The 11,921-nt window shown below is 33.5% G+C and overlaps 2 protein-coding genes across 5 annotated transcripts in view; both read left to right on the plus strand.

The window, feature by feature from the left end:
* Positions 1–3,939: 3,939 nt before the first annotated feature.
* On the plus strand, positions 3,940–6,850 carry LOC104818951 (transcription factor bHLH112). 4 transcript variants are annotated; one of them, XM_010548790.1, is made up of 9 exons: positions 3,940–4,159; positions 4,244–4,399; positions 4,475–5,000; positions 5,094–5,201; positions 5,325–5,390; positions 5,491–5,556; positions 5,669–5,731; positions 5,864–6,015; positions 6,464–6,850. In XM_010548790.1, exons 1-9 carry the CDS (start codon positions 4,053–4,055, stop codon positions 6,465–6,467), a joined length of 1,248 nt encoding a protein of 415 aa, XP_010547092.1. In that variant the 5' UTR covers positions 3,940–4,052; the 3' UTR covers positions 6,468–6,850. The 4 variants fall into 4 exon arrangements, with proteins under 4 accessions (XP_010547092.1, XP_010547064.1, XP_010547074.1 ...); XM_010548762.1 differs by having other exon boundaries at positions 3,940–4,399; XM_010548772.1 differs by having other exon boundaries at positions 3,940–4,399; positions 5,491–5,550.
* A 2,811-nt stretch (positions 6,851–9,661) lies between these two features.
* LOC104818975 (probable serine/threonine-protein kinase abkC) overlaps positions 9,662–11,921 on the plus strand; it is a 3,289-nt gene continuing 1,029 nt past the window's right edge. Inside the window, exons 1-3 of the mRNA XM_010548812.2 lie at positions 9,662–9,920; positions 10,176–11,520; positions 11,623–11,892. Of these exons, the coding sequence (XP_010547114.1) occupies positions 9,913–9,920; positions 10,176–11,520; positions 11,623–11,892 (1,623 nt within the window). The 5' untranslated portion in view covers positions 9,662–9,912. The remainder of the gene's footprint in view (positions 9,921–10,175; positions 11,521–11,622; positions 11,893–11,921) is intronic.

The following is an 11,921-nucleotide window of genomic DNA, read 5'->3' on the forward strand; positions in this document are numbered from 1 at the left end:
GATCGAGTTCTTCGTGCATGCTTTCCTTCATTAATCTCTATAAAAATATACGACGGGTTTAAATGGATATAGTTTGGTTTAATAGAATGAGTTGCGTAAATATTTATTATCCATTAATCAATAAACAAAATAAGAGAATATTTTTCTCAATCCATTGTAGATCTCTCAAGCTCAATACCCCCTTGTAAAAGGTTTTTTTTTCGGATTTTTTTTAAATATTCGAAGAAAAAAAATACTTAAACCTTAGTGGTCGAGTGGTGAGTGAATACGCGAAACGTGGTCTTAATCCGTGGGGTCTTAAACTTTAATATACCAATAATTTCGCCATTTTAATATAACCTGAGTATTTGGTTCCATTACTTTGACCGATTGTAATTCGCTTTTGTTTTTGCGTATCTAATTGTGATGTAACTCGGAATTCTCTTCTGTATTTGGGCAGCGTACATATATATACAAATTTACCGTTTAACCAAAAAAAAAAAATATATTGAATTTTATTTTTATTTTATCACGTTCGTGAGAGCTCGTTGGATGGTGCCACGTGTATTTCACGGCAAAGCGGGTTAAGTTCACGGCCATCATGATTAGCCATTCGCTTGTCATCTTCTGTGTTTCACGATTACGTCAGCATGACATCTTCCTGTTACTCCGAATCCTTTGCATTTATTAATGTTGCAATATGAAGTAAAGTTTCGGTCTCTTTCGAGTGAGCAACTTTCTGTAGTTTTTTTTTTTATAATTTAAAAGTTAACCGAAAATTTGACCCAACTATATTTTCTAGAATACTAAAAAAATTCACGTGAATATTCCTCGTCAAATAAAGATTCGAAGGTGAAAAAAAGTTTTGTTCTCTTTGTTATCGGTTGAATCATTCAATCTTATATTACTTTGGTTATATTTTTTTTCTGCAAATTTACTTCAAATTTATACACTCGAATCGATTTTCTTATAATAGCTTTGTAAAACCGTAAAACAAAAACTGATCTTTTTTTTTGGTATAAAAAACTGATCTTTTTATATAAAGGATTGTACAAATTTAAACCTTTTATAGTGTATTAATGTGTGGACGAGAAATTTGTGTGTTAAATGTGCATGGAAAATACGTTTATATATATATATATATATATATATAACTGTATTCAAATTTTCCCCTATAATTTTGGACTCCTAACTTGTCAAAATATTACAAAATTTTAACACCGACATAAAATATTGAACTGAAACACCAGTAATTATTTAAATTTTTTTATAAAAACTATGGATGACAAAATATTTCATACCGAGATTTTGTGAATAATTTTAATACGATATTTTCACACCAAAATATTCAATGCTAATTATTATTATTATCTACTTTTGGTATGTGTTTATCTGTTTCTTTAGAAGTGAGGTAACATAGGGAGAACTCGTTGTGATGTGAACAAACTTTGGGCTCGACCCCACTTGGATGCAATGATTACCCTTCTCGTAGTTACAAACGTCCCATTAACGGCGTTACTTCAATCGTCACATCTACGAGACGGCGTATGTAAAACGTTTAACGGAGGGAGCCCCATGAAGAACAATTGTTTTTTTTTTTAAAAAAAAAGGGGAAAAAAAGGGATTTTAAAGGGGAAAGAAATTGTGTGGACTTAGGACACTTATCAGATGTTGCGCCAAACAAGGCTCCACTGTTGTTTGCCGTGTGGGTCCCGCTTTTGACCCTTGTCCCTTTCTCTTACCTACTTCTTCTACTCTCATATCTATCTAATACATGTTTAAATACTGATTTATATATATATATATATATATATATATACACACACACACCATTACATAGGCATATAGCATGCATTTGGGGATTTTTGGTTTATTTATTTTCTTTTTTCGGATCTTCGGTAATTCTGATAATAATATATTCATTCGATTTTGTAGAGTTTCAATACAGTTTTAATGTTATATTCGGCGTCGTTTGACTTCCACTTTTACTAATAAAAATATTATTTTGAAAAACAACATTGCATTTATTTATTTTTAATTTGATACTTTGTTTCGGATTCAGTCAATTTAGTATTAAAAATATAATATTTAATGATTTTTAGATTGTGTATATACATTATTTAGTATTCATATATTAATTTTGGCCGCCATCATGATGATTAGAATCCTCTTGTTGTTTCTTGGAAGCTAGAATCTTTAAATTTTGGACTGTAAGATGATTCATCTCAATGGATCATAAGGATAAAATTAACTAAGTTAATTTGGATATTGCCCATTTATAAGACGTTGACTATATATGAGTCTATTATTCATAACTAAGAACGGTCACCAGCTAATGAATTGGCATGGTCTAAGTAAATATTTTTGCGTGATTTATAACATTATAGTTTTGATTATTGTAACAAAAATCTATTAAATGTAACATCAATACTGGTAGATTTTCACCAAGGGAAAACACACACAACTGCTTGTATCTTAGAATGTTATAAACTAATGTCTGCCGTGAAATGAAAATTTGGCAGGTCAACTTATAATGTTTTATTTTAAGCCATTTTCATATAAATCAAAATTTTGATTTTGACTTGGTTAAAAATATTCTACAAATAATAAAACCAACATATAAAATTGATGAATGGATCATTAGTTTCTTGGGGATGGATTGTCAAATGGATCTGACCTAACTGACCCTTTGAGTCAATCTAAGTGTACCATGTAATATTGACAGCATGTAGAGATTTTGACGTTTAATTATATGATTAATTAGGATTAATCGTCAATAATTTTCCATAATATATATATAAATATATGTGTGTGTATATACATTTATCATGAACTGCTAACTATGGTATACATAAACTTAACTTTTCTCTGATTACTTTTTTTTTTCTGAAACAGTTGGCCCCTCAAGTCCAATTTAGTTATTATGTGGGTTTCGATAATAGAAATAGAAAAGGAAAAAAAAAATGCAATGGCTTGTAAAGTAATTGACTTTATCATTTTTATTAAAAAATATAATATTTGTGTGGAATTTATAAAAACCACTGCTGAGGAAATGTATAAATCAATAAAGAATATGGACCGTTTGGTATAAAGATGGCAAAGTTTATTACATAAAATACAATTGGTCCAAAACGGTGACATGACACCCAGACCAAAACCCGGCATCGTTTCGTCATAATACCATATCGCTTTAATTATTCTTAGGGGAACAATAATAATGTTATTTTATTTTATTTGTTCACAAAAAAAAAACTAACAAATCTTGGGTAAAATTCGCATTTAAAACAAAAAAATAAAAAATTAGTCATCTGATAAATGGATTCTCCAACGGTCCATGCATGTTCGTAATAGAATATATGTATTTTTCTTTTACAGAAACATATTTTCATAGCACTAGAAATGGGATCTAAACCTTTTATACGATTTTATAGAACTAAAAATTTATATTATAAGCAAATAAAAAGAAACATTTTGAAAAAGCATTAAAATTAAACTATTAGTAAGGATATATTCTGAATCATTTAGAGCAATTATTTTTATATATACATATTATAATAATGATTATTAATATACCAAACACCTATCTAATCTCGAAACCTTTAAGCTTTAATTAATCCGAGCATAAATTTTAAAAACGAATCATTATCTTTTCTATTAAAAAGTTAAGCAACAAAGAAACAAATCTTACACAAACATTAGTATTAAAATAAATAGAAGCAATTTGGAAATTGCCATTTCTTTTTTAAAATAGAAAGCATGAATAGAATAATAAAAAACTTCACTTGGGGAATGTTATGATGAAAGTTTTTGTCCAATCCTTTTAAATGTCAACCAAATTCTGGTAATTTCCACACTTGTCCGTACTCGCATTTATATAATATATACAAGTATACACACATTCTATATGTACATGTGTCTTTGTGTGTGTCTATATATACACACTCATACCACCCACCATCAAAATCATAATCATATAATATACACATGTCTGCTTGATCATCTTTCATTACCACCCTCCCAAAGAGGCTGATATCAAGAAAAAGCATACAAAGACTCACAACAAGAACAAAGACATGGCCGAGGAGTTTCCGGTGACCGGAATATGCGGCGGCGCTTGGTGGAATTCGCCGAAGACCGTGATGTCTCCGGCGGAGATATGCTTGTCGCCCTGTTCCATGGGGTTTGGACCTGGTCTCATTACTCCTAACGGTTTCGGCTTATCTCCGGACATGAAATCTAATCTGTCGTGTACGGAAAATAACAGCGCATGTGGCAATAACTCCATCGCTTTCGGACACAAGCTTCAACGAGAACCCGATTCCGACAGCGGTGGAAGTACGGTCACGATCGATTCGACCTTGCAGATGATGGGTTTAGGGTTTCCTACGAGTTCATCCTCGGACTGGAACCAAAATATATTGTAAGCCAAATCTTCCCGGTGATCTTTTTCTTTGTTGGTTAAGAAACCTTGTCTTATTCTTGCTCTGTGTTGCAGGCAAGGAGACTTGAATTCGAGCTTGATGGGAAGAACCTCTCAAGATTATTGCCAAGGATTTTTATCCGTGACATCACCCTATGCTTATAACCCATCTTCTTCTTCTTCATCATCATCGTCATCATCATCATCATCGTCATCATCTTCTTCTTCTTCTTCTTCTTCGCCATCTTCGAGTTTGTTGCAAAGCTTTTACGAAAACGGATTGAATCCTTCCCTTCTAAACAACAACCGTACGATGAACAACACCTTGCTGATGTCCATGACCAGTTGTTCCGAGGATCCACATATTTCTTGGTCCAAAACAGAACCTTTCTTGGAACCCATGTCTTCTGCCATGATTCCGAGTTCTAAGCAACAGACTGATTATGGATTTAACATGTCTAACACCAACACACCACCCTTTTGGAGGTCGTCAAACCCTAACTTAGACAACATCAGAACCAACAGTTTTGTGACCTCTCCACAGATCTCCACACGTTTTGGAGATAAACCCTTGTCTTGTCACAACAATATAGCTCCCAAGGTAAACTATAATAATTACAAACCATACATACATACATACATATATATATATATATATATATGCTTGTGGCTGAATAATTTGTCTTTTGTGGAGATCAATCTTCAGAGAAGTAGTTGCGGTCAGGCCGCGAAGAAGGCAAGCGATGAACATGCAGCGAAAAAGCCGAGAATCACGACGCCTTCACCATTGCCAACTTTCAAGGTAAAGACAAACACAAAGGATGAAAAGATTGTCCACCTTTTTATTTTTTAATCTGTCTTCTTTAATTTAAAGAAACGGAATTTTGTGTGGTTGGTTAAGCTTGTGGACAATATGGTGAAACAGGTTAGGAAAGAGAATCTAAGGGACCAGATCACTGCTCTCCAACAACTGGTTTCGCCTTTCGGAAAGGTGGAATCGACAATCTGTTTTTTTTTTTTCTAACACAGTTTTGTTTCTTAAGCTTTGTGTTGAATTTTTGTCTCGTTTTTTTTTTTTGGATGATTTTCAGACAGATACTGCGTCTGTTCTCCAAGAAGCTATCGAGTACGTCAAGTTTCTTCATGACCAAGTTAGTGTATGTCCTATTTTCTCTTCAAGATCCAAGTTTACATGTATCATATAATTGTGGAAAATTAAATATCGTTTCGGCTCGTCCTAAATTCGATTTCTTTATGTTCATAATTTAGGTTCTTTGCACTCCATACTTGAAACAAGGCACCTCGGCCCAACAACAACAACAACAACAACAGGTACAATTAATTAGGTTACAAGATTCGATTAAACCTTCTGATCGGATGCAAACAATTCTTTGGAGTCGCTGCCTAACTTTATATATATATATATATATGAATAATCTTCGAATATTATCGTTATGCATGCAGTTCTCTGATAAACTAAAAGATCCCCAAGGAAATGGCACTCAGGACCTAAAGAGTCGTGGTCTGTGCCTCGTCCCGATATCGAGCACGTTCCCGGTCGCTAATGAAACAACTGCTGATTTTTGGACACCGACATTTGGTGGCAATAATTTCAGGTAAAAACGAATATACATATATACATATATATATATATATATATGTTCACGTACATATCATATGGATCGTCCGACGAGCTTGGTATATATAGTTCTTGATCAGCATCAGAATTACTAATTAGGGTTTCAAAAAAAAAAACTAGAGGGTGAAACAAATTTGTACTCGTGATCATCAAGTTGTCATTTCTTGAAGAAAAAGAAAAAAAAAACTGAAAAAAAAAAAGAAAGAAAGAGGAAGAAGATGACTCTTCAAAGATAGGCGAAGACAAGAATGGTGGGAGGGGGACCAGCAAAACAAAGCAAGGAGGAATGATTAAGGGTTTTAAAATGATTAATTAGGAGCTCTTTTAAAGTATATAAAAACATTTAGCCTGAAAAAAAAAACGACACATGCATGCACTTGCTTATGTTTTGTAATGATCGATGTGATTTGGTGTTTTATTTGTAGGTAATTAACAAAAAAAAGAGGAGGGTTTCGGATTATCAAGAGGGATGGGAACATATGCTAAATTCAGCCTGAAGACAAACCATAACAATAATTACTGCCTTAATTAGTACTTTTTTTAAAATATATTTTTCTCTTTAAAAAAATATATATATTTTTTCAAGTGTCTAATAATATAGGTGAATTTAGCAGAAATGGGTTGTTTGAATAGAGAACCTGGTGTTCCTGTCCCGGTTCTTGAATATATATGTGCAGTTTGCACCACCTTTTTTCCTTTTTTTTTAATCATGTTATAAATATAATAGTAAAATAATTAGTTCTTTACTATAAGAAGTTGTTATTATTTCTTGAATATATTTATACATATCTATATGTATATGTGTATCTATATGATTCAGCTTCTCGAAAAAACATTATGAAATTTGCTAGTGGAAGCCAGTAGTCTACAGGCCCACTGTTTCTACTTTATGATTTGTGTATATGATTGCATATAATACACATAATATATATATATCGCACTGAAAATTCTTGTGTTTTGAGAACTGGAGTAATCGTTATTACTAAAATTTGTTAATACTTAACATAAAAATTTAGTTTCCCAAACATTATAAATTTTATGTTTGGTTTGACATCTCTAAATAAAACAGAAAATCCCTAATCTTCGTGTTAAACTCTAACCCTCCTCTTGAGAATGTTAATTCCAACATTCTATCACTCAACACATTATCTACAAATATTTATATAAATACAAAATTCAACATTATAAAAAAGTTTAATGAAAATTATGTAAATTTAACCATTTTTAAAATAAATGATAATTATAATGTTTAATAATATGATTTTATTATTACTTATTTATAATTAATTTTTTTCAAATAAAAAAACAAATATCGACAATGATGACAACCAAAACAAATTATTGATATCGAACTTATATAACGTCTATGCAATGATACTCATATTCCTTCGTCTTTTTGTTTTTTATGGGTACAATATAATGATGATTAATTTTACAATAACTAAAATTTATAAATAAAATTTTCCTTTTATAAAAAATAATCTAAATCATTTTTATTATGATCATATCAAACATATATATTAATCTCACCTGGTATTATTCTAAGTTCAAGAATTAAAGTAGGAAGAGATTAGGGGAACGTTACTATAAATTGATGGAAGAGTTATTATTCTTTAGAAGTTATGCGTTGAAGATATTTGAATTGACTAATGATGAAAAAAATAACAAATTTGAATTATATAATAAAATCGATTCCCTAACCAAACTTTACCTTAAATTTGATTGGTTACTTACTCCCAACCATGGGATATTGTTTTGAATCAATTTCGTAAAATTATTTTGGTACGTACCAAAACATGACATGTCCCAAAGAAAATGGGATCTTATTTTAATATCTACTCAAAAGGAAAGGTTATGTGCATAATTCTCATGTACAATAAAGGAAGAACAAGTTCATCTTTACTTTTGAGTGAATCTCTCTCTTATTATTATATATAAAATTCAAATAAATCGAATTGAGTCCGAATTATAAATAAATTGGATAGTATTAAATCAAATTAACCAAAAAAAACAAATAAAATAGATAAATTTTTATAAAATAAGTAATAGAAACTGAAATAAAAACGAATCCGAAATAAAACTTGATATGAAAGTTGAATAAATATCATTTTTTTTTTTGTAAATTAAGCAGACGAATCAAACTGAACCAAAATACATTCATATATATATATATATGTATGTATGCTTTAGGTTGGCTAATGAGAAGGACAAATCTCTCAATGTCTTAAGCTTGAAGCTTGTTTGAAGCCCAAAAGCTTTATTCCTTTTCTTTTTATTCTAAGCTTTAAAGAATCAGGACGCATGGCTTATTATCCTCCAAACGATTTATTATATTTATTTTGATGAATAAGAATATATTTCATTAATTTAAAATTGATATATATTCAATCATACTTTCCTTTCTTTTATTAAATTTACATTAAAATAAAAGTGGCCATGATCGGTGAGGCATCATAAGGTTATAAAATACTTGACAGTCCAATCATGCAATAGATGAACTCTTTTTTTATTATCTTAAAGTAAATCAAAACAAACGTTTTTTGAGCCATTTATAAGCCTGTACCTGTAGTATCACAACTGAGAACAGGCTATAAAAAAAAAATTAAAGAAAGGTTATAACAAAAGTATATAAAGAAATTGTAGTTGGACCAATGTTTTTAAAATTATACAAAAAATGTATATCTTGTTTTTGAGTAATTATATTACGAATGTTCCTTTAATTGATTTTAGAGATTTGAATATCTAATTGGTATTAGACTTGTTGGCTTGTTGATTTGTGTTTGCAGATTACGAAAAAAACAATGTTTGTTTGGCTAACCAGATGTTTTGGATCGAGACCTAAATTAATTCCGAGATTGGAAGCAAATTATAAGATTAGAATTTGCAACCGTCTCTCTAATTTGAAGCTCGATTTCGGGGTGTATGTTTTGGGTCCCTATTTCACGTGTTGAATATCCAATCACTTTGATAAAAAAAACAATGTTCTTCGAGTTTCGGATACATTCATGTCGGGTAAATGTATGGACCGACCCTTTTCGAAACGCAAACTTCATACGAGGTTTGTAAATTCTTGTATACAAATAATATGATTAGAAGAACTATAAGCCCAAATCGAAAATATCATATGGGGAGCTGAGAAATTGCTTGTTTAACAAATGTTTTGGATTGTATATGTGTGTATATAACTATATATATATATATATACCAAATCAAATATTTTGTTTCAAGATGTTCAATCTCAGAGTCGGTCTTTGTTTTACAAATTTTTAATTCAGTTTGGTGTTGTTGTAAGAAACACATGTAACAAAGATTAACTTACATAACGGAGAAGCCTTCCTGCAAAATTCACAGTAACCCAAAAATATATATATATATATATTCAACAGAAGAGTATTTCTATTAAAGAGCGAAAGCTATTAGAAAAATAAAAAAGGGACAAAATTATTTTCATGCCTTCGTGGAACTAGAAGGAGAGTGCGAAAATGTCAAGTAACTCGGAAAAAGTTCGGTTTCCAAATTTAAATGGTTTTAAAAATGGAAATAAACTTTGATATAAAAGGTTATATATGCTCACGTCATTGCCTTAGGGCTTAGGGTTTAGGAGTCGCTTCCTTCGTACGAAATCACCAATTTTGCGTGAAGCCCTCGATTCTATTGCATTGCATGCCTTTGTGGGCCGAAACCAGACTCACCCTCTCTCTCTCTGCGTTTGGGTTTCTTCAGGAGCTACGAACCCTGGAAAATCTCCCGGAAAAACGCCGACGGAGTTCTCCTTTGCCGTTAGCTCCCATGCCGAACTCAATGAGAAGATGCTTCCCGAGTTTTTCGTTGTAGAGATCCATACCCAAAACGCGTTTCCACGTTTTTCTTCGCCATGTCAAGGTTCGTTTCTTGTTTCGGTGCTCGTGCCTGTGTTGTTGTCGTAGATCCTTTGTCGGATTCTGTTTTCAGCTTCACTAGGGTCTTTTCGTATCGCTCTATCTAGGTTTGTCTTGGGTTTTCTTGTCTTCCAGTTTTCTCGGAAAAAGATTTTGGTTCCTGGGTTTACATAATTTCGAGCTTTTATCTATCTGTTTGTGAAAAATCTCGGAGATTCGATGATGTTTGATTTGTCTTTATAATCTTTCTTCCCTTCAGATTTTCGATCTTTCGAGTCGTTGACCGTCACACGACTTCGCCTTTCTCGGGCCAGAAAAACAGAGTTCCAGATTCAAGGAGCTATAGAACAGTTGTTACTGTTCCTCTAAGGTTGTCCGGATTCAGAATTTATGCACAGTCTAGGCTTCTGAGTAAAGGGCATAGCTCATTCACCTTGCGTGATGGCAAAGGAAGTCTCTCTGGGAATCTTCTCTCGCGAAGCTATATGCTTTCCTCTGCAAGCAATGTAATTACTCATCAGGCCCAATTCGCTTGGAAAAGGCATCATCTTAAATATTCTACCAGCTCTTGGAGTTGGCCTCGTATAAGCACGGTGGCTCAAGCGGTCAGCTTGTCGCTAACCCGCTCACATTTTCTAGTCCCCGGTATCTTTGCTTTCGCATGTGGACAAGTAGCATTGGCGGAAAGAGCTATGGGTCCAGTGTTAGATCACTATCCTTTCCAGAATTCTTTGTATATGACCGCCAAGAATGGCTCTATATATCTGAATTCTCTAATGCTTTCGGTAATAGAGGGCATTATCCTGATTGCGAGAGCATTCTATTTAGCTGTTCTGTTCTCTCCGAGTGTTATGCTTGCACCCTTTTCCGATATCTGTGGACCTCGTTTCAGGAAACTATGGCTTGAGATTGTACACCGTACTCTAGAAAGAGCAGGTCCTGCTTTTATCAAATGGGGTCAATGGGCGGCCACACGACCTGATCTCTTCCCGAGGGATCTGTGTTTGCAGCTCTCAAAGCTTCACAGTAAAGCACCTGAGCACAGCTTTGCCTACACGAAGAAAACCATCGAGAGCGCATTTGGCAGAAAGCTCTCTGAGATATTCGAGGATTTTGACGAGGCACCAGTTGCATCTGGGAGTATTGCCCAAATTCATCGAGCTTCTTTGAGGTTTCAGTATCCAGGACAAAAGACGAAGAACCCTACAGTGGTTGCTGTCAAAGTTAGACATCCGGGTGTTGGTGAATCGATTAGGAGAGACTTTGTGATAATCAATATGGTGGCAAAGATATATAACTTTGTTCCAGCTTTGAAGTGGTTGAGATTAGATGAGAGTGTTCAACAGTTTGGTGTTTTCATGTTGTCCCAAGTTGATCTAGCAAGGGAAGCTTCCCATTTGAGTCGCTTCATATATAACTTCCGTAAATGGAAGGACGTATCTTTCCCAAAGCCCGTATATCCGCTGGTACATCCTGCTGTTTTAGTGGAGACGTATGAGCAGGGAGAGTGTGTTTCACGCTATGTCGATGACATGGAAGGGCATGATCAGATCAAAACTAGGTTAGCCCACATTGGAACTCATGCTCTACTGAAAATGCTCCTGGTATTGCCTCTTTTGCTTGATTTCCCTCTTTAATCCCGCTTTTATCGTTGGATTCGAGATTCTGTTTTGACCCTCTTGATCTTGACGAGTTCTTGAATTCAGGTGGATAACTTCATCCATGCTGACATGCATCCTGGAAACATCCTTGTGAGGAAGAAGGGTTCAAGTGGAGGCCTTTTCAATTTCAAATCAAAGAAGCCTCACATCATTTTCCTTGATGTGGGAATGACTGCTGAACTCTCGAGGAATGACCGAGAGAACTTGCTCGAGTTTTTCAAGGCAGTTGCGCGTAGGGATGGTCGGATTGCTGCTGAATGCACACTTAGATTATCGAGACAACAGTCTTGCCCGAACCCACAAGCCTTCGTTGAGGTGATATACTTCACCCCCCCCCCCCCCCC

This window comes from Tarenaya hassleriana, unplaced genomic scaffold (genome assembly GCF_000463585.1).
Source record: "Tarenaya hassleriana unplaced genomic scaffold, ASM46358v1 Cleome1, whole genome shotgun sequence".
In the NCBI taxonomy this organism is placed as follows: Eukaryota; Viridiplantae; Streptophyta; class Magnoliopsida; order Brassicales; family Cleomaceae; genus Tarenaya; species Tarenaya hassleriana.

Coding starts and splice junctions, on each gene's coding strand:
- LOC104818951 (XM_010548762.1), top strand. CDS start 4,053: ATGGCCGAGGAGTTTCCGGTGACCGGAATATGCGGCGGCGCTTGGTGG. Junction 5,391..5,490: donor TGGTTTCGCCTTTCGGAAAG/GTGGAATCGACA, acceptor GATGATTTTCAG/ACAGATACTGCGTCTGTTCT. Junction 5,732..5,863: donor AACAACAACAACAACAACAG/GTACAATTAATT, acceptor TTATGCATGCAG/TTCTCTGATAAACTAAAAGA.